Source organism: Ahaetulla prasina, chromosome 1 (assembly GCF_028640845.1).
Source record: "Ahaetulla prasina isolate Xishuangbanna chromosome 1, ASM2864084v1, whole genome shotgun sequence".
NCBI lineage: Eukaryota > Metazoa > Chordata > Lepidosauria > Squamata > Colubridae > Ahaetulla > Ahaetulla prasina.
Window position 1 is genome coordinate 95966953 of NC_080539.1, and position 21906 is coordinate 95988858.

Below are 21906 nucleotides of genomic sequence, written 5' to 3' on the forward strand. Positions count from 1 at the left end.
AGCTTCAACGAAAAATATGTGCAAAACTGTACATACAGGTAAACACACTGCCATTTTTTCACCTGCAGTAGAAAAATATTCGCTGGATTCACACATTGCAATAAAGCAAGTTGTTTTAAATTTTAATTTATCTTGCGAGCTTCAGTATTGAGGCATTATGGATAGAGTCACGTATCAGGAGAGCCAAAAATAAGCCATTATGGCTAACAATTAAGTATACCTGCCCTATAAAGTTAATATCTGCTTTGGTTATTACAACAATCAGCTTGCACATTGATCAATAAACTAACAAATAAGAATATTCCATGTAGAATTAAATGAACATATTCAGAATCTTCAGTGGTGTTTCTGTTTTCCCCTGGCTTCATGATAACTGCGACATGTAGGTCAGTATCAAAACTTCAGCTCACTTAATGGTTAACTTTGCACTTGTATTACACCACATTTAAAACAGTAACAATCTTTAACTGAAAATAAGCTATTTAAAAACCACCCATGTGGTAGCTGGTAGGTGGTTAATTTCCATGCTGCTCTAAAAATACACCTTTGAAAATAATATCTCAGAAGATGATTTGCTACTTCCCACACCAGTTTTGTTCTTTTCAGAAAATGGGGGAAATATATCACTTCCTACACTCTGAAGGTGATTAAGATCAGATTCCTTGGATGCTAAAAATGTAAATTTAGAAACAGGCATTTTGTGGTTTGGTTTTTTAAAATGACATGCCATTATGTAAGCATTTATTTAAATTGGACATGTAAGAGAACGAGCATAGTTACACCATAATAGTGTTAATTTTTTTTTCACTAAATATGGTTGATTTTAGTATTAAAACCATGGAAATGGTGAAAGACAAGTGGGATCAGTTTGGGAAAAAATTTGAAGCATTGTCCCTCTGGATCAATGAAAAAGAAAAAGCGCTGGATGCCTTGGAAATACCATCATCTTCCCTGGATGTGCAAATCAGCCAAATTAAGGTGATTGGTTCGCATTTTATGTAACATTAAATATTGTTTTATTTTTTTCCCCGCCATTAAAAATCTGCAGAGCAGAGGAGTAGGCTTTTAACAGCTGCAGACATGCTTTGACATAAAAATTCTAACGCAAAAGGTTTTGCAGGAGTTTAAAATAAAATACATAAAGTTTTAAAGTTTAAATCAAATGGAAAAAAAACAGCTTTGGTATATGTGAAAAGTTCAGTGGATTGTTTTTTGAGTGATGCTCTTTACATGCAAAATATCATCCTGGGTATATTTTCACAGAATGTAGAATGATTTCTATTGTAATCTGTATTTCAGCTACAGTATTTTATTCCAGTATGTTAGATAAATTGTGTATAATTTTGTGTATTTTCTCAAGTAATGCTGAAATAATAAAGGAATGCTTGGATTCAGTATTGGTAGTTAAACCTTTTTTACATACTCTGAGTTCTTTATATTATATGCTAGATTCTATTTTTCCTCTGGAGTGTTACCACACACATATATATTCCTAGAACTTCTTTATAACTTCCCTATCAAACTGCTAAAACTTCTTAAAGTAAAAATACTGTTAGTCCAGGTGTAGAGAAAAAGACCTAGATGTTACTATTTTTTAATTGACTGTTGTGATGAGAATAGACACTGGATATATGGCAGTGGAAGACATACCTGTGGTATGTCACAGATATATACTGTTCCATGGTATGGTGGATTTATCTACCTTATGCCCCTCAAAGTACAGATAGAAGATTTGTTTATTTGGCTTAACTATCTGAAGTTCAACATGGTGTCCTTTATCTCAACATGTGTTGTACTACAATATTAATAATATTGAATGCTTTATGTAATATGTATAATAAGATGATTGCCTTCACAGTAAGGATAAGGTAGTCCTCAATTAATGGCTATAATTAAAAATTACAGCTCTACTGCCAAGTCAACTAACAACCTCAGTTCTGCTACTGTTATTAAGTGAGATATCATGTGACTGTGACTAGTGATTTTACGCTGGTTTCTCCAGTGACTTTACTTGTCAGAAACCAGCTGTGAAGCTTACAAATGATAAGCACATGACTGCGGGAATATGATAAAATTATTTTTTTAGCTCCTTTGTAACTTTGAAAAGTCACTACATAGCACAGTCTTTAACTGAGGGCTACATATATTTCATTTTAAGATAAAATGCTGATTTACATAATAACAACCAAGGAAACACTTTTATCTGGCCTCATCAAGGCCTTATTACATTAGTTAGGGTCAACCACTCACAATTTTGAGTGAAAAAGTTCTAACACTGTGATCATAAAATGCATAGGAGAGAGGCAGTTGGCGTTTAGGAATGTTGGTAGAACAACATTTCTTTCAAGTGGGTGGGGACGTAATAAATAATTTGTTGTTGTTAGTTGCAAAGTCGTGTCCGAGCCATCGCAACCCCATGGACAACGTTCCTTCAGGCCTTCCTGTCCTCTACCATCCTCTGGAGTCCATTTAATTTCACACCTACTGCTTTAGTGACGCCATCCAACCATCTCATTCTCTGTTGTTCCGTTCTTCTTTGGCCCTCAGTCTTTCCCAGCATTAGGCTCTTCTGCAGTGAGTCCGTCCTTCTCATTAGGTGACCAAAGTATTTGCGTTTCATCTTCAGGACCTGGCCTTCTAAAGAGTAGTAAGGGTTGATCTCCTCTAGGACTGGCAGGTTTCATCATCTTGCAGTCCAAGGGACTCACAGGAGTCTTCTCCAACACCAGAGTTCAAAGGCCTCAATTCTTTGGCACTCAGCCTTTCTTATGGTCCAACCTTCACAGCCATACATTGCAACTGGGAAAACCATAGCCTTGACTATATGCACTTTTGTTGGCAGGGTGATGTCTCTGCTTGCATCATTATTTACCCATATTTTTTGAATGTGGAAATATAAAAGATGGCTACTGTTGGATTTAAGTTAAAGTATGTGGTTCTCACAGAACTGTCTCATGTTAATAAGATCTTCTCTGATAGTTCTCTCCTTTGTTCTTTACCACTTATTGAAAATAAAAGTAGCTTTTTATAAATCCTTAAGTTTTTAAAGATAAATGATTGACATGAATAAATTCCATTATACTAACCTATAAAACTACAGTTAGAAATCGCTTTTCCTCTTTAAAATACAACAAGAAGGGTACAGTTTGCTTTAGCATATAATAAAGGAGCGGGAAGCGTTAAATTATTTAAAGGGAAGAATACCAATTGTCTCCATATGTTTACAACTATATGACCTTACCTGAAAAGTAAGTAAATAAATAAAATTCAAATGAAAGACATGCATGACAGCTGTTTATGAATATATTACAAATAATGTAATTTACATTACATTATAGTAAAGCATGATCTTAAAAATAAAGGTTCTATCACAAGGGGAGAGACTATTTCTGTGAACTCTCCTCTTTTTTCTGAAGTCCCAACACCATAAATCCTACCATTTATAAGACTAACCCAGTCTTCAGGATCAGAAGCAACCTGAGATGATGAAGCTCTTTCTGAGAACAGAAACTATTTTAGTTGTAGCTAAGGTCAAGACATAATTAATATCGTATATATTTTTTCAATTAAGAATGCTTTCACTCAAAATATCTTTGCTGTTCATAGTAATTCTGAAAATCATATTTTAGGGCAATCATAAATAATTAGACATAATTACTTGCATTTTGTTTTATATTGACTTTATATAATTTTATCATATTGGCTTCCTTCAAAGATCCATAGCCTTTGAAGAATACGATGTAAGCTTTGTTAAAGATCTCTTTCAATGTCACAAAACCTATAGTATCATTGGCAAAGGCAAATTATAGCTAACACTGTAGTCTATTTCATTTTGAGGGAAGAGAACGCTTATTCTGACTTCAGTAATTCCCAATTCAGTTGATCAAGTTGGTTCCAGTGGTGGGATTCAACCAGTTCGCACCACTTCGGGAGAACCGGTTGTTAACTTTCTGAGCACTTTGACAAACTATTTGTTGGAAGAAATCATTAGGGCAGAGAACCGGTTGTTAAATTACTTGAATCCCACCACTGGTTGGTTCTGTCTCTTATCTGAAATTCTAGCTGACCATCTTCAGTCCGAAGTGGCAACCAGCTTCATACAGCATATTTATGGCTATAATTCAAAAGTAGTCAGGGGCAGGATCTAAAATGGATTTAACTGTGTGGAAGGAGACCAAGAATTTAAAGGGGCAAAAGGAGTACTTTAAGTGGTTTATGTCACTCAGTTCTTCCCCAACCTTAAATTTTCTCCTATCCCCCAAACAACTGAAAAAGAATAGTGGTGGGTCACATGCAGCCTGTCATCTCACATTTTGCACACTTGCTTGTAACAGTAATAACAGTAACAGTTGTAACAGTAAGAGATGGACCAAGAATCCAAATTAGTCTAGGCCCATTTTCTATGTTACAGTCAATTCAATTATAAATTGTCATTTTCCAGCAGTATGCATATTGCTGTGATCAGTGTGAATTGGCAAATGAATAGAAGCTATTAATTGAATTGTGTGTTTTATTTTTCATTTCCTGCACATTCGTCTTAAAAAACCAACTAGCTAATTCATGTTAATCTGGATGTTCTCATAAACTAACGGGTTAGTCAATACTTACTACAAATAGAACAAAGCCAAAGAATTCCAGTGAACAAACCACCTACAGTTAATTGTTCCAAATTTTAAAAAAATATGGAGTACATTTATATCAGCTGTATCTGCGTTAGAGCAAATAAGATATTTGATTACAAGAATGTACAAGAATGATGAGTACAAGAATATTAATAACCAGTGTTTCTCCTAAACTACATGGAAATATGATTGATAAGTGCTAATAGTCTATTAGAATTTGAATCAATTGCAAAGAACTTCACACAAAAATTCCAGTAACATTGCTATATGCTATATGGCAATTGTCTGATTACTATAGAATAATTTAAGAAATGAAAATTGTGTTATATATGGAGAAGAATGAAAACATGGTTGAAAGAAAAATAGTTAAGTCCAATAATTATGTTTTATCCATATATAACATATTTAAACCTGATACTGTAATAAATGCATGAATGAATGATGTATAACATGATAGATACAGGTGATTGTTGAATGCCCTTTTTTGCTTGAAGCAAAAGTTATTTCCATGTAATGTATGATACAACCTAAGATGTGGCTTCTTTATGTACACTTATTTACATTTTAGGCTGTTAAGAATGAAATAGCTGACAAGGACAACGAAATCCCAAAGCTAGAAGAGGATGCTCAACTTTTCTCTCAGTATCTTACTTCTGGAGAATCAGCACATATTAAAGCCAAGATGACACAGATTAGGAGATACTGGGAAGAACTCATAGACCATACAGAGAATTTGGAAGGAACCATCGCAGGAAGGGCATCGGTGCAGCAAAAATTTGAGGAAAACTTTAGAAAGGTAGAACACATTAATTTTGTATAGGCCATTCAAAAAAACAACAACAGTGACAGTTGAGTGCTAAACCACATTAAGACACAAAGGGTCTATAGGTAGTCTTTGACTTACAATAGTTTGTTTAGCGACCCTTCAAAGTTACAACAGCACTGAAAAAAGTGACTTATGACTGTTTTTCACACCTATGACCATCTCCATGGTCACATAATCAAAATTTGGATGCTTGGCAACTGGTTCTTATTTATGGCAGTTGCAGTGTCCCGGGGTTCATGTGATTCCCTTTGGCAACCTTCTGACAAGTAAAGTCAATGGGGAACCCAGATTCATTTAACCGTGTTATTAAGTTAACAACTGCAATGATTCACTTAACAACTCTGGCAAGAAAGGTTGTAAAATGGGGCAAAATTCACTTAACAGATGTCTCACTTAGCAACATAAATTTTGGACTCAATTGTACTCGTAAGTCAAGGGCTACCTATATTTAAATATTGTTTTAAATGAATGGAGAATTCCGGAAGTTGAAATCCACACATCTTAAACATGCAAAGGTTGAGAAACATTGATTAAAGTATTTGGTTCAAAAATAGTTGCTTCAAAATCCTTCATGTGTAAAATGCTAAAATTAAATCTAAAATATGGTAAAATAGATTGGTTGGACACAACCAAATAATAAATATATCATACCCCCCTGTATTATGAAAAGATTTTCACTTTTTATTTTTTGTTAACCATGATCTAGAGTTATATCCAAATCAAGTTATTTTTAAAGTATGGATTACTTGAAAAAAAGTCAAATTAATAATCAATTATTTGAAATTGGATTTCTTCAAACCATAGTTAGATGCTTTTAAGGAGCCTGTGTGGAGGATGAAGTGGGAGAGAAAATATGCTTTTCTGAAGCTTCCTGTGATTTATTCTTTCAGAACAAGTTGTGCTTTATCATGATGTCAGTCAATCAAATATTTATTGCGGTCATCATGACACTTATCTTAGGTTAACTTATGTATCTTTAAAATAGTCCTTCTAGTCAAGAATATTGTTACTATAAACTTCTGTTTTAAGCAAACTTGCCTGATGCTAAATCCTCCCATAATTTCCTACCAAGTTAGCATGTATTTCTGATACACACACACACACACACACACACACACACACACACACACACACACACACAGAGTACTGTGCAAAAATGTTATGCAGTTGTGCAAAAATGCTGTAAATTAGGAATGCTTTCAGAAGTAGAAGTGTTAATAGTCTATCTATTAACAAAATAGAAAGTGAATGAACAGAAGATAAATCCAAATCAAAACAATATTTATTGTGGCCACCCTTTGCCTTCAAAACAGCATCAATTCTTCTAGGTATACTTGAACACAGTTTTTGGTGTTCCAAACATCTTGGAAAACTAAACACAGATCTACAGCCTACAAATGTAGGCTGCCTCAAATTCTTTTGTCTCTTCATGTAATCCCAAATAGACCCAATGATATTGAGATCTGGGCTCTGTATAGGCCAAACGATCACTTCAAGGACTTCTTGTTCTTCTTTACACTGAAGATAGTTCTTAATGGCATTGGCTGTATGTTTGGGACTGTTATCCTGCTGCAGAATAAATTTGGAGCCAATCACACATCTCCCTGATAGATAAATATCTGCTTGTATTTCTCAGCTTTAAGAACACATTGATCCTGATCAAACCTCCAACTCCATTTGTAGTAATGCACCATGCTTCACTATTGCCTGCAGATACTCATTATTGTACCGCTCTCCGTTCCTTTGGTGACAAAACTGTTTCCTATTATAGCCAAATATTTCAAATTTTGACTTATCAGCCCAGATAAGTGTTGCCATTTTTCTGTACCCCACTTCCTATGTTTTTGTGCATAGTTGAGTCAGCCTAATGTTCAATTCCTGGACACAGCCAGGTGAACTCCCTGGTGAGGTTTTATTGGTAAAGTTCTTTAGAAGTGGTTTGCCATTGTTTCCTTCCTAGTATAAGAGAAAATGACTGGTCTAAGATTACCCAGCTGGCTTTGTGCCTAAGGCAAGACTAGAACTCACAGTTTCTAGGCTGATGCCTTAACCACTCCACCATACAGACTCTCACCTTTAACATAAGATATTGTTATTGATATTTTTATCAATAAAGCACAGTAATCCTAGTGGTAGAATACTACTTTAAAAACATAAATCATTCTTAAAATCTCAGAATTAGGATTAACATAAGTAACAAAAATCAATTTAATTGCATGAACAATTACGTTACAGAAATTACGAATTACAGAAATATTAGTAAGGAGGAGACTACAACTCTCTCACACCATATTGACCTTATGAGCTATTGCAATTTATAAGCTATACTCTAAAGAATCTGTTTAATTATTTAAAATGTTAGAAAATGGCAGTGTAACCTCCTCCTTCTTCCTCTTCTTCCTTTTCCTCCTCTTCTTTTATTCATTCAGATTCAAGAAGTCTTAAGCAGTTCTGAAGCTAAACTGATGGAGCTTGATATTTCATCCTGTTCATTAGCAGAAACTTATAAGGCTCTCCAAGACCTTACGGTAATAAAACTTATAACTTTTTGTTTTATCACTTGTTTGAGAGGATCAATAACTAAAAGGCATTTAGTGTTCTGAACAGGGTTATAGTCAGAATTTAGCAAATGAAGAAATATGATATTTCTGTGGTCAACAACTAGTTTGTTGTGGCACAAGTTAAAAGTTCCACTTGGATAGTTGCCTTAAGCCTATCTTTTATATGCACAATATGAGACATATCACTTATAGACAATTTTTAAATTGAGAAAACTTGTATTCACAAATTGGGAAATAATGTACCACAGCTAAGCATGTATACTTTCTAAAATTGCTTGAATTAAATAACTTGAAATTTAATTGTAACTTTTTATTAACTACATTGCAATATATAAATCAGTGCATCTGTGATGATAACGCTAAATGACTTTCTGTTTTGTATTAAGCAGGACCTCTCACAAGATCTGGAAAAAACAAATCAAGCACTGACTTCTTTATCATCTTGCTGTCGCAAACTTACAAACAAAGAAAAAGCAAATCAAGATATTGTAATGCTTCAGCAAAAACATGAAAATATTATGAAACAAGTGAAAGAGAGACATGACTCTTTAGAGACTCATCTAGTACAATGTCAGAGGTAAGAAGTACTCTGTGTTCTCTTCAGCTACAAAAGTTTTTGCAGATTGAAAAAAATATTTTAGTAGCATTGGATTAACGGAATTATTTATTTATTACAATATTCCACTAGATTGGAGAAGGAATTGTCTACCTTTTTGACTTGGTTAGAGAAGTGTGAAACTGCAGTCAGACCTACAGAACAGCATGTTTCTGCTGACAAAGTTAAACTAGAAAATGAACTACAATTACTTCAAGTAAGATTTCCGGGTTGGCAACTCAAATGTTTCCCTAATTTTATAGTAGCTTCATTTTTATAAAATAACGTGGAACTCTAGCAATGGTAATAACTCTCTGCTGAGTATTTCAAATTAAACAAACCATAACATAATGGAATAATCCATTCCTTGAAAATAACTCAATATATTGAATCTGGTGAATAATTTAACAGAAGTGATATGCACTCCAAGTATAGTGTGATAAAGCTATAGCCTTCTTTTATTGAATGAGACATGAAAACAAAACTTTTGAGTATTTATTGATAACCTTGTAGTTTCTATGACGTAAATCCAATAATTTCTTATATTTCAATTTGAAAAGGTAATTCACTATGTCTTTTTCAGTCTTTAAACCATCATTCAGTTGCCTTTGTAAATCAGGTGAATCCTTCTCAGTTGTCTCTAGAGGGATTTGTTCTTCAGTAGAAAGTTCTAGTTCTAGTAAAGAGTTAAAATGCTCAAGCACTTCAGGAGCTCATAAATATTTCCTTTAATGTAGCCATCTTATGCTCTGGTAATTGGCCTTCAAGTATTTGTTTTACAATTGGTATAAAAACAAGACATATTTCCTACAGAAAAGGCACTTTCTATTTGCTCTTCCAAAAAGAAAAGTCATTTATTTCCTTTTAAATGTTTTAAACTCTCAATTCTAGTTCTCCGTTTTTTGCGAGGCAAGTAAAATCAGTAAAGTTCTCAAACATTTCTAAATATCATAACCTCAGAAATAATGAAAAACATCAAAGAGAGACAACTTTCTGAAGAAAGTCTTCCTTTAACTGAAGAAGAAATTGTAATGCAAAAAGTGTATGAGAAATGAGGAAGATCAATTCTAGTGTTCCTAAATCTGAAACCTAAATTAAGAGATTTAGCTTCCATGTTTTTGATAGCTTTTAAATGTGTAACAAGCTGCACAGCTTTCAAAATTGCTTAACATAGTGTAAGCCGTCCTGAGTTTTCGGAGAAGGGTGGGATATAAATGCAAATAAAAAAATATATGACACAAATGCCTGTTTTCCTAGCTGGCAGTCAGGGTACTATCTTGAGTCCTCCTAAAGATTTCTGTAAGTATTCTTATCTAAGAAAAACTCCCCAATTTCTGTTAGTCACAATTTGGGAATAAATAGTAGAATCTTTTATTGAGGTATCGATCTAATAAAATTGCATAATACATTTGAAACTCAAATTGGACTGTCTTTTATTTTCTTTGTGTATTTTCAATATTTCAGGCAACTATATTGAACATTGCAAAAGTACCTTCCCTGAAATCAGGCGCTAAGACTCTTGCATATATTTATACTTGTTTCAGACTTTTTATTGTTGTTATTTTATATTTGTTTCTTAATTTTCATGCTATATAAGCTATTTATCTAATGCATATTTTTATGTTTCTCAGGATTTGAAAATGGATATTGCATCTCATGATTCACATTATACCAGCCTCTTCCAGTTGAATGAGACACTATTTAAAGCAAGTTACAGTGAAAGTCTGAGACCAGTTAAAAAAGAATTAGAAAAAGTTGATGAAAGATGGAAAATTCTACCTCAAACCGTTAACAGGAGGTTTGTATTTATGCTTAATGACCCAGACATTATGACTGACTTAATATAATACAAATCCACAAGTTTCATTACATGTCCATAGAAATGGGCCTACATAATCTGAACATTACAGAAGGTTTATAGAAAATATAGGAAACCAATAAATCTCTCCAGATGTGGAATCATTGCAATTTTGAAAGAAGTTTTAACCACTTTTTCTTTTGAGACATAGAGGCAATAGAGTCTCCCTTCTGCAACCACAGCCAAAGGTCTATTTATCTGGTTTGCTTTATAATTTTGATGTTTTTCCAAGCAATATAACGATTAGTTCTAATGTTATGCTAAGTCCAAGCCTCATTATGGCTTTGCATTATGTGTAAATCTAGCTAGAATTATCCCCACATTCAGATTTCCACGTTAGGATATAGTTCTAGATGTGTTTGTTTATTATTGCCTGGATGTTCTCTGGAAAAATGAATAATGAAAGTAATATTGATTATTTGTGACTGTGTCTATTGTCTACTGTGCTTTTCTTCACCTTCTTTTCCTGGTCTTTTTTTTTTTATTTGCATTTATATCCCGCCCTTCTCCGAAGACTCAGGGTGGCTTACACTATGTTAAGCAATAGTCTTCATCCATTTGTATATTATATACAAAGTCAACTTATTGACCCCAACAATCTGGGTCCTCATTTTACCTACCTTATAAAGCATGGAAGGCTGAGTCAACCTTGGGCCTGGTGGGACTTGAACCTGCAGTAATTGCAAGCCGCTGCTGTTAACAGACTGTCTTAGCAGTCTGAGCCACCAGAGGCCCTATTGTTTAATCTTATGCTCTAGTATAAAATGAAATAACTTGGAAATGTGTGTGCGCGCAAATGACTCTGCCAGGACGTTACCACTGTCATTACAGTTGTTCATTGTAAGAATTTATATATACATTGAAGGTTGACTTAATTACCTTTTGAATTTTTGTGCGTTTCTTATTTCACTATTTATAGTCATGTGAAATGTGTATATCCACGCACATTGTCACACACACATTGACATATAATAATTTTTATTGCATCTGGTTAATTAGAACTTGATTCAATGCTTATGACGGGACACTAGTCATTAAAGATCCAAAAGACTGTGTTTCGTCTGTTTTTAGTTTTCCTGCACTACATCAATATAGCTGCTTCTCTGGAAATATCTATTTATTCAAAAGTTATTTATTTTCATTTAAATTCAGTTTATAGTTAGAATTCTCAGACTAAATGCGCATTATAAAAGTAACTACAGAACCTAACCAGTGAAAATATATCCTGTTTGTTATGATGCCTCAGCTATTGTATTATGCTTGCTTTCATTTTGTTTTGTATTTTCTGATTAGATTTTTTTAGTACTTTTTTTTGGTGGATTATTAGCTGCCCAGCATCATGTATAAAATCTTTAGCCATATAAATTATCTAAATTAATGAATTAAATAATCCCATTATTAAGTTTACAGATTAAAAAAAGGAGAAAGCTTGGAAAGTTGTTTAAAAGCTGTTTAAAAGTCAAGTTGCACAATGAGTGATTAGCATCATTTTTTAATTGGTCAAGTTTCTGTTTCAGAAATTTGGTGTACTTTAAGCAGGGCCCTTTCAGTACATCTAGGGATCTCTAGAAATAAGGAAGGATATGCAGAAAACATTTTCTGAGATTGATTAATAATTTGAATAGACATACTGTATATATGATTTTATCTAATTCAAATAAGGGGTTAGGGGGTGGGGTGGGTGGGGGGGCACGCCCACAGGGGATTAGGCTAGTCCCTTCTAAGGTTCACGATCTGGAGGTTTGTAAATTGGAGGTCTTGGAGGAGGTTAAGGCTCGACCATGTATGGGCACTTCCATCTGCACGGTACGTGGGAGGGGCAGGTATGGCGGAAGCAGGGGCTCGTATCATGTTCGGGGAGTGCGTTCTTGCTGTTTGAAAGCGATACCGCACTCCGGGCCCCTAGGCTTCACTCGGGTTCCGAGTGGTTATATCCCCCGGAACCAGGACCTTCGACTGATGTTATGTAATGCCAGGTCCGTCATGAATAAGGCCCCCCTCATATCCGATCTTATTCAAGAGGGGGGAGCGGACCTAATGGGCATTACGGAGACCTGGCTGGGCACGGAAGGGGGGGGTTCCCCTCACTGAGATGTGCCTGCCAGGTTTCCGTGTGTTTCATCAGCCGAGGGCCCAGGGTAGGGGTGGGGGGGTAGCGGTTGTTATCAACGAGAGTCTGGATCACAGATAGCCGGTTGTGAAACCCTCTTCGTGAGGTGGGGCCGGGGGGTGCAGGTGGGCTTGCTGATTACGTACCTGGCTCCTTGCTACGTGATGGCAACCCTGCCCGAGCTGCTGGAGATGATAGCCGGGACGGCGATTGAGACCCCCAGACTTATGGTCATGGGGGATTTCAACTTGCCGTCGGTGGGCGATTCGTCAACGGCAGCTCGGGAGTTCATGGCTTCCATGACGGCCTTGGACCTGACCCAGGTAGTTGCGGTCCCCACCCACGTCGGGGGTAACCCACTGGACTTGATTTTCGTCTCGGGACAGTGGCTAAATGATCTGGAGTTAGGGGAGTTAATATCTCAACCCTTGTCATGGTCAGATCATTTACTCCTTCAGCTAGACTTTCGGACCACTACACCTCACCGCAGGGAGATGGAACCGGTCCAATGATTCCGTCCCAGGCGCCTGATGGACCCTGAGAGGTTTCTGACGGAGCTTGGGCCATTTCCGAGAGAGTTAGCCCACGGCTCGGCTGAGGAGCTGGCGGCCGCCTGAGAGGAGGCAGCCGCTGGCGCCTTAGACCGCGTCGTGCCTTTGCAGCTTCTGACCCGGCAACGAACTCGACCAGCTCCTTGGTACAACGAGGAGCTGAGAGAGATGAACCGCCGGAAAAGAAGCCTAGAGAGCGCTTGGAAGTCCAGCCGCTCCGAATCTGACCAAACGCTAGTGAGGTCATATATTCAGACCTATCTAGTGGCGATTAGGGCGGCGAAACATAACTATTTCTCTGCACTCATCGCATCAGCAGATAATCGCCCAGCCACCCTGTTTAAGGTGACCTGCTCCCTGCTTGCTCAGGAGGCTCGGGAGGACCCCTTACAGGGACGCGCTGAGGATTTTGTTCAGTATCTTTCTGATAAAATCGCTCAGATTCGGGACAGCCTGGACACTGATTGGATAGATCCAGGTGGGATGGCGGAGACGAGTCTTGAGAGTGTTATCTGGGCTGAGTTCGATCCTGTGACTCCTGATGACATGGACAGGTTGTTGGGTAGGTTGAATTCCACCACATGTTTATTGGACCCGTGTCACTCCTGGATGGTACTGGTCACACGGGAGGTTACACGAGGCTGGCTCCAGGGAGTTACCAACGCTTCTTTGTTGGAGGGTGTTTTCCCCGCCGCTTTGAAAGAGGCGGTGGTGAGGCCCCTCCTCAAGAAGCCCTCCCTGGACCCGGCTGTTTTAGCGAACTACCGTCCAGTCTCCAACCTTCGCTTCTTGGCGAAGGTTGTTGAGAGTGTGGTGGCATATCAGCTTCCTCAGCACCTGGAGGAAACTGTCTATCTGGACCCGGTTCCAGTCCGGTTTCAGACCCGGATAAAGCACCGAGACGGCTTTGGTCGCGTTGGTGGATGACCTCTAGAGAGCCCGGGACAGGGGTTGTTCCTCTGTTCTGGTTCTATTAGATCTCTCGGCGGCTTTTGATACCATCGACCATGGTATCCTTCTGCGACGGTTGGAGGGATTGGGGGTGGTAGGCACCGTTTATCGGTGGTTCTTCTCCTATCTCTCTGACCGTTCGCAGACGGTGTTGGCAGGGGGGCAGAGGTCGACCCCAAGGTGCCTCACTTGTGGGGTGCCTCAGGGGTCTGTTCTCTCGCCTCTCCTGTTCAACATCTTTATGAAGCCGCTGAGTAAGGTTATCCGTGGTTTCAGGGTGGATTATCATCTGTACGCTGATGATACTCAGCTGTACATTTCCACCCCGAACCACCCCAACGAAGCCGTTGAGGTGATGGGCTGGTGTCTCGAGGCCGTGCGGGTCTGGATGGGGAGGAACAGGCTCCGACTCAACCCTTCCAAGACAGAGTGGCTGTGGGTTCCAGCGTCCCGGTACAGTCAGCTTACACCAGAGATGTCCAAACTTAGCCCTTTGAAGAGTGGTGGACTTCAACTCCCAGAATTCCCCAGCTAGCAACTTGCTCATATTTATAGCTCATGCTAGCTGGGGAATTCTGGGAGTTGAAGTCCACCACTCTTCAAGGGGCCAAGTTTGGACACCCTTGGCTTACACCATCGCTGACTGTGGGGGAGGAAGTCCTGATCCCCAGGGAGGGAGTGCGCAACTTAGGCGTTCTCCTGGACGATCAGCTGTCCTTAGAGGATCATTTGACAGCCGTTGCCAGGGGAGCATTTTATCAGGTTCACCTGATTCGCCAGTTGCGCCCCTTCCTTGACCGGGACGCCTTACGCATGGTCACTCACGCCCTCGTCACTTCCCGCCTGGACTATTGCAATGCTCTCTACATGGGGCTCCCCTTGAAGAGCACCCGGAGGCTCCAGTTAGTCCAGAATGCGGCCGCGCAGGTAATAGAGGGAGCACCGCGTTGCTCCCATATAATACCCATCCTGCACGGTCTACACTGGCTACCAGTAGCCTTCCGGGTACAATTCAAGGTTTTGGTTACCATCTTTAAAGCGCTCCATGGCTTAGGACCGGGATACCTTCGAGACCGCCTTCTGCCATCGATTGCCTCCCAACGACCCGTGCGCTCCCACAGAGTGGGCCTCCTCAGGGTGCCGTTGACCAAACAATGTAGGTTGGCGACCCCCAGGGGGAGGGCCTTCTCTGTGGCGGCACCAGCCCTGTGGAACGAGCTTCTTCCGGGATTACGACAACTCCCTGACCTCCGGACCTTCAGACGTGAACTGAAGACTTTATTATTTCAGCGCGCTGGACTAGCCTAAGAATAAAATGTTTTAACTAAATTTTAAGGGTTTTTTAATTGGTTTTTACCGTTTTTAGTGATTTGGCTATGATAATATTTAGTTTTAAATTGGGTTTTTAATGCTTATTTATTATATTGTTTTTTAATATGCCTGTGAACCGCCCTGAGTCCTACGGGAGATGGTGCGGTATAAAAGTATGATTAATAAATAAATAAATAAATAAAATGATTGTGCTGTGTTTTTAAAGCATAATCTCATCAGAGTTGTATGAATCCTCCAATTCCCTATATAGATTGCTGTATCACATCATAATGCCCTTTTTGTTGTATTGTTTTGTTTTTTGTTGTTACTGTTTGTTGTATTGTTGCACATATCCTTGGGCATAAAGGCAAACCTAGAATTCTGACAAACTTCACCCTTTTCTAGTTCTGTGGTTTTAAAAGCAAAAACTATTGAAAGTTCTGGTGAAAGAGTAAATGCCATATGCTTACTAACCATGGTGTCTTCTAGGATAATTTTCCTCCAATCTGTACTTGATGAACACAGACAGTATGATGAGCTTCTTCTCAGTTTTTCTGAATGGATCAAGCAATTTCTTTGTAAACTACAGCTAACATCAGAGATTGATATAACCGATCAACAGCCCGCTATATGTCAAAATAAGGTAAAATAATTCATAATGAACTGAATAAGAGCATTTTACCAAAGAGGTTCTAGGACATCTTTAGTAGAATACAGATTCTTCCTCTTAAGTACCCACATCCCAAAGAACCATCTCCATCCGTCCTGTTATTTCTCAGAAATTGCAATGGCAGTATAAAGAGAGGTCTTTTTTCTTCTTTGCATTTTGTCTTCTGCTCCCCACCCAAGTGAAGGGTGAGCGTTGCAATTTGTTAGTTTCCAAACTGCTATTGCAATAGCAAGAGATATACATCTCATGTCACTAAGCAAAGGCTTACACATTTTTTTGTAAAAAAAAAAAAATCTTTCTCTCGTTCTTATAGGAGCATAAATTAGAAGTGGAAGGAAAAGACAAAGAGCTACAGAGTCTGAAGAGCCATGTTGAAAAGTTGTGTTCTTTCACTCAGCCAGAAGATCACAGTGTATTCCAAAATAAAGTTGAAGACTGTCTCCAGTTGTACCAAGAGGCTGATCAAGTAATCAGCCGCCGTCAAGAAGTTCTTCCCCATCTCAAGGCCTTTTTAGAGCTTCATATCTCTGCATCACATGTACTTCACCAGTTGAGACAAAAGGTAGAAACAACGAAAAACATAGACAAGTCAAAATCAGAAATGCTGAAGAAGAAACTAAGTGAGGTCGTTCAAGATGTCAACAAACTGGAATCTACAGCAGCCAGTTTAGATGTATCCCTTACTAAAGCCCACTACCATTTAAAACAAGGAAGCTCTCAGCAGAGGAGTTCCAGCAGTAACATTGCCGACAGTGTCTGTATAGAACTGGAATCCATTCAGTCTCTGCTTGGATCTAAGCAAAGTGAAGCAGAGGCCCTTAGTGCTCTGTGTTCATCCATCCTAGAGCGTAAGGAACATCTTTTAAAACAAATTGAAGATCTTGAAGAAAGGGCTGACAAGGAAGGACTGAAAGAACCAAACCTTCAAGAAGTTCAGCAAAGGTAAAAAGAAATCAGGTCCCCAGCAGCATTGAATTTATAATACTTGTTTCAGTAAGCAAGCAGCTGTTTCTTAGTCAAAACTTCATTTTGCGTAGTTTATCCCATATTGGATCCAAACTGCTGCACCCAGACTGATTTCTATATTTGCTGTCTATTTATGTTCTTCCCTCATCCTGTAAACAATGCTAAATTTAAGTAGTTGTATTGATTAGGCATTTTCAGACTAGGGGTGAAATGCTACCGGTTCGGACTGGTTCGGCCGAACCGGTAGCAATGGTGGCAGGTGGTTCAGAGAACCGGTAGCGACAGCAGCGCAAGCCTCTGCCCGCCCACCCGGTTATTGTTATGGAAGTTATCTGTTTTTTACCCTCTGTGCATGTGCAGAAGGGTTTGCGCATGAGTAGAAGGTCCGTGCGCGCACATGATGCGCGCATGATGTGCACGCACGAGCAGAGCGAGCTCTTCCAAACTGGTAGGGAAGGTAATTAGATTTCACCCCTGCTTCAGACTAAGGGTTGAAAGAAATTGTGTACATATTTTGTTACTATTTTCAGAATAATAATTCTGGAATGAAGTATAAATTGGACCACTTTTTCCTACAAAGATTGTTTTAATAATAATAATAATAATAATAATAATAATAATAATAATAATAATAATAATAATAATAATAATAATAATAATATTTTAATTTGTATACCGCCCTTCTCCCGAAGGACTCAGGGCGGTGAACAGGCAGAATAAAACAAAAATCAAATACATACAATAAAATATCAATTAAAAAACTTATTAAATTTAGCCTGAATTTAAATACCTTTAAAATCCAAAAACCTAATTTAAAAATTTAAAATCGTAAAAACAACTAAAAAGTTCTATGCCAGTCCTGCATGGGTAAATAAATAGGTCTTAAGTTCGCGGCGAAAGGTCCGAAGATCCGGAAGTTGGTGAAGTCCAGGGGGAAGCTCGTTCCATAGGGTAGGAGCCCCCACAGAGAAGGCCCTTCCCCTGGGGGCCGCCAGTCAACATTCCTTGGCTGACGGCACCCTAAGGAGTCCCTCTCTTTGAGAGCGCACGGGTCGGTGGGAGGCAAACGGTGGCAGTAGGCGGTCCCGTAAAAAACCCGGTCCTAAGCCATGGAGCGCTTTAAAGGTGGTAACCAACACCTTGAAGTGTACCCGGAAGATCACAGGCAGCCAGTGCAGTTTGCGCAGGATTGGTGTTATATGGGAGCTCCGACCAACTCCCTCTATCATCCTCATTTGTTGGATTGGTATTGTACACTAAGTTAAGAGCAGACAACTAAGAGATGCAGATGGTTCTAACTATAATCCTTGATGTGGTCAGGCTGGGTAGCAGTAATTGCTTGTTATATAAAGTGCCTTTTTCTTTGTTTTGTTTATATATAGTATTTCAAGTTTATATATCTTACCCACAGAGTTACTCTGTGCGTCTTGTTAGCTCTTAATGTATAAATCCTGATTCAGTTAATCAAAACAGAAATGAATGTACTGTAATGTTTTGCATGATACAATTTACATTTTGTAGTAGGCATGCATTGTGGTCAGTAAATGTTCACTATATTATATGGTTGTGCCTTCAAGCCAGTATTGATACCTAGTAACTGACTGGCAAGTCCCTGCAATCTTGGCAAGATTTTTAGAAAGAGTTTTTCAGCATTTTCTTCCTAGTTAAAGGCTTTTAATGTAAATCATTATACAGTTTGACTGCAATATTTCCTTAGACAGCTTTGTGATTACATTACTTGTGGATTGGAAACATTGAGACCTTTCCTAGTAGATGATTTATCACTCTGTACTGTATATTCCCTAGACATAAATATAATAGCAAAAGTCTAAACTCATATTTGTTATATGCCCAAATCTTGTATTATGAAAAGAAATATTGATATGCTGGGGAAATACTCTTTTTAAAACTTATTTATTTTTTGGCTGTAAGTGCAGTGTATGAACTCAAGCCAATTACCTCAACCACTATTTAATGTAAACTGGTTTTGAACTGTGGATATTGTGGATAATGCATCTAACCTGATTAAAAGATTTTCCTCCATCCGCTGCATTTTGTAACATCAGATGAAGAGATCAGCATAAATCTGACCCTTTTGTGCTTTGTTAATGGGTTCTGATAAAACAATACCATGATATCTGAGTATAGAATTTCAGATGTTAGTGTTTATGTGTAAGAACATTATGATGCAACTGAAGCAGAGGCTGTTACATCATATTAAACATTTCTTTAAGGTTTCCAAAGCAAAGTTTGAAAGTGTGATGTAAGATGATAGATTTTTTAGTGATGGTTATATTGGTAGAAATGCTAAAACTTATCAATCAGGCTTCTAGAAAAATCCCATTAATATAATCACAGTTTCCTCCAGAGTTTCCTTAAAGATGCTGAAACAGATGAGGATGCTATATTTATGTTACTTTTACTTTGTAATAGTGGGCACCGAAGCAAATTAAAAATATAATTAATGTTTTCATTTACAGGTTAAGGATTTTTAACCAGCTGGATGATGAACTGAATTCTCACCAGCATGAATTGAAATGGCTAATGAGTAAAGCAAAGCAAATTGCTTTAAAAGATAATCATTTTGCCCAAACAATTGACAAAGAAATTAATTGTTTGGAAGCAACTTGGGATGATACAAAGAAACTAATCCAAGAAAGGTAAGTTAGTTATATACTTATTTATGTGCCATTATGTAAAGTTTAACTCTTGGTTTTATCAGCCTCTTAATCAGCCTTTAGTAATAATATATAGATGTGATGTAAAATCAGTATGCTTATATTTGGGACCATAAACATAATTTTGAGAGCTATATCAAGCTATTTTGAGAGATATGTACTTCTAGGACAAAGAGAACAGTATACTGGAAAATCCTAGAGTAGACACCCTTCCCTGCTCTATTTTTCATCTGGGAGTAGGTAACAATGCAAGCAATACTCAGATCAAGTAAGTTGCTAATGTAATATAATTGCATTACTTTAACTCCTGCTGTGTAAACTTCAGTTTTCTAATGCCATACATGGTATTGTAGCAAATGTCTTATACTTGTGAAAGGATCAGAGGAATGAAGTCATAATCCAGTAAGAAATGTTACCTACTGTCAGCCATCAAACTATGTCCTGGTGTTGATGTCACAGTGATTCTTTCCTTTGCAGGCAGGAACAGGGTTGCGTCCTTCTTGATATTATAAGACAGTATCACAATCTGAGAAGTACAGTTTCTAAAGCCATAGAGGTTGCCAGTGCTGTAACAGTGGCCAAAGCCGTGCTAAAAGACCAGGGAGATGTGCGAAGGGCCTTATCAAAGGTAGTTTTAAAGTATCTTTGTCTTAAAAAACGTTTGTGGGAAGCGTATGAGTTTCTTAATCAATTGCTTAAATCTTCACTTTTGAGGACAGATCTTTATTTTTTTGCAAAGAGTGATTAGTTTTTAATTGAAATGAAATGTGTAACAGAGGAGATATTTCAAGTATTCAAGTCAAAATTGAGGTATGTTCACAGAAAAGAATACTACCTCCAAAATCAGACAAATGCATTTATCAACAGGAAGGCCACTTTAGTATAATGCTCCAATTCTATTGGTAAATGAAGATCAGCTTGATTGTCTTCTCCTCTGATATAGACCACAGCAAAGAACTCCCACAGCAAGAACCTCCCCTGCAGTGGTGGAATTCAAATTTTTTTACCACCGGTTCTCTGTGTGTGCGTGTGTGCGTGTGTGTGCGTGCGTGTGTGTGTGTGTGTGTGTGTGTCTTGGTGGGCGTGGTGTGCAGTAGTGGGTTCCAAATTTTTTTACTACCGGTTCTGTGGGTGTGGCTTGGTGGGTATGACATGGCTTAGTGGGCTTGGCTTTGTGGGTGTGGCAGGGGAAGGATACTGTAAAAACTCCATTCCCTCCCTGCTCCAGGGGAAGGTTACTGCAAAATCCCCATTTCCTCCCAATCAGCTGGGACTTGGGAGGCAGAGAATAGATGGGGGTAGGGCCAGTCAGAATTTTTACTACTGGTTCTCCGAACTACTCAAAATTTCTGCTACCGGTTCTCCAGAACTGGTCAGAACCTGCTGAAACCCACCTCTGGTGGTGTGGCTTGATGGTTGTGTCTTGATGGGGATGGCAGGGGAAGGATACTACAAAATTTCCATTGCCACTCCATTCCAGGGGAAGGATACTGTAAAATCCCCATTCCCACCCCACTCTGGGGCCAGCCAGAGGTGGTATTTGCCAGTTCTCCGAACTACTCAAAATTTCCACTACTGGTTCTCCAGAACCTGTCAGAACTTGCTGAATTTCACCCCTGCTCCTCTGGTTAGTTAGGTCTCCTTTAGCTTTTTTAACTTCAAGTTTTCTTAGTACTTCCTCTTTTTACATCCTACATAGCTTCAAGTTATAGCCAGTTCTGTATGATGCCATATTCAGTTGTTATTGAAAGTTACAGTGGTAGCTACAACATTAACAATAATTCTTGAGCAGTTGACTGAGCTAAGATGAACTTGGAAATTTATGGCTTGTCCTAAATATGTTGTACCTCTGCAGTATGAAGGGGCAATTTTCTTTTTCAATAAAGGATTGCAGTCTAAAATATATTAAGGAGGGTGGATGGTGAATCTATTTATGAAGTGGATAACAATAATACGTTCCTGTTTGTAGCATGAAGCAGCCAGAAATGAGCTGAATGATAGACAGACTGAACTGGATGCTTTCACTAACAAAGGAAAACACCTAATTGCAGAACTGAAAAAGATACCAAACTGTGATGCTCGGATGATAAAAACTGAGATGGACAGTACCGTGGACAAATGGCTAGATGTAAGTGGTATATTTGAAATAAAGTTTGGATAGCTGAATGTTCCAATAAAATACAAATTAAAATAAAAGCTTCTTGTGA

At 38.2% G+C, this 21906-nt stretch overlaps 1 protein-coding gene across 1 annotated transcript in view; it reads left to right on the forward strand.

Annotated features, from left to right (window-relative positions):
* SYNE1 (spectrin repeat containing nuclear envelope protein 1) overlaps window positions 1–21906 on the forward strand; it is a 363177-nt gene that overhangs the window by 114510 nt on the left and 226761 nt on the right. The window contains exons 32-42 of the mRNA XM_058172424.1: window positions 828–978; window positions 5191–5418; window positions 7878–7976; window positions 8399–8586; window positions 8698–8821; window positions 10236–10402; window positions 15875–16028; window positions 16369–16997; window positions 19502–19681; window positions 20177–20327; window positions 21669–21827. Coding sequence (XP_058028407.1) covers window positions 828–978; window positions 5191–5418; window positions 7878–7976; window positions 8399–8586; window positions 8698–8821; window positions 10236–10402; window positions 15875–16028; window positions 16369–16997; window positions 19502–19681; window positions 20177–20327; window positions 21669–21827 — 2230 coding nt within the window. The remainder of the gene's footprint in view (window positions 1–827; window positions 979–5190; window positions 5419–7877; window positions 7977–8398; window positions 8587–8697; window positions 8822–10235; window positions 10403–15874; window positions 16029–16368; window positions 16998–19501; window positions 19682–20176; window positions 20328–21668; window positions 21828–21906) is intronic.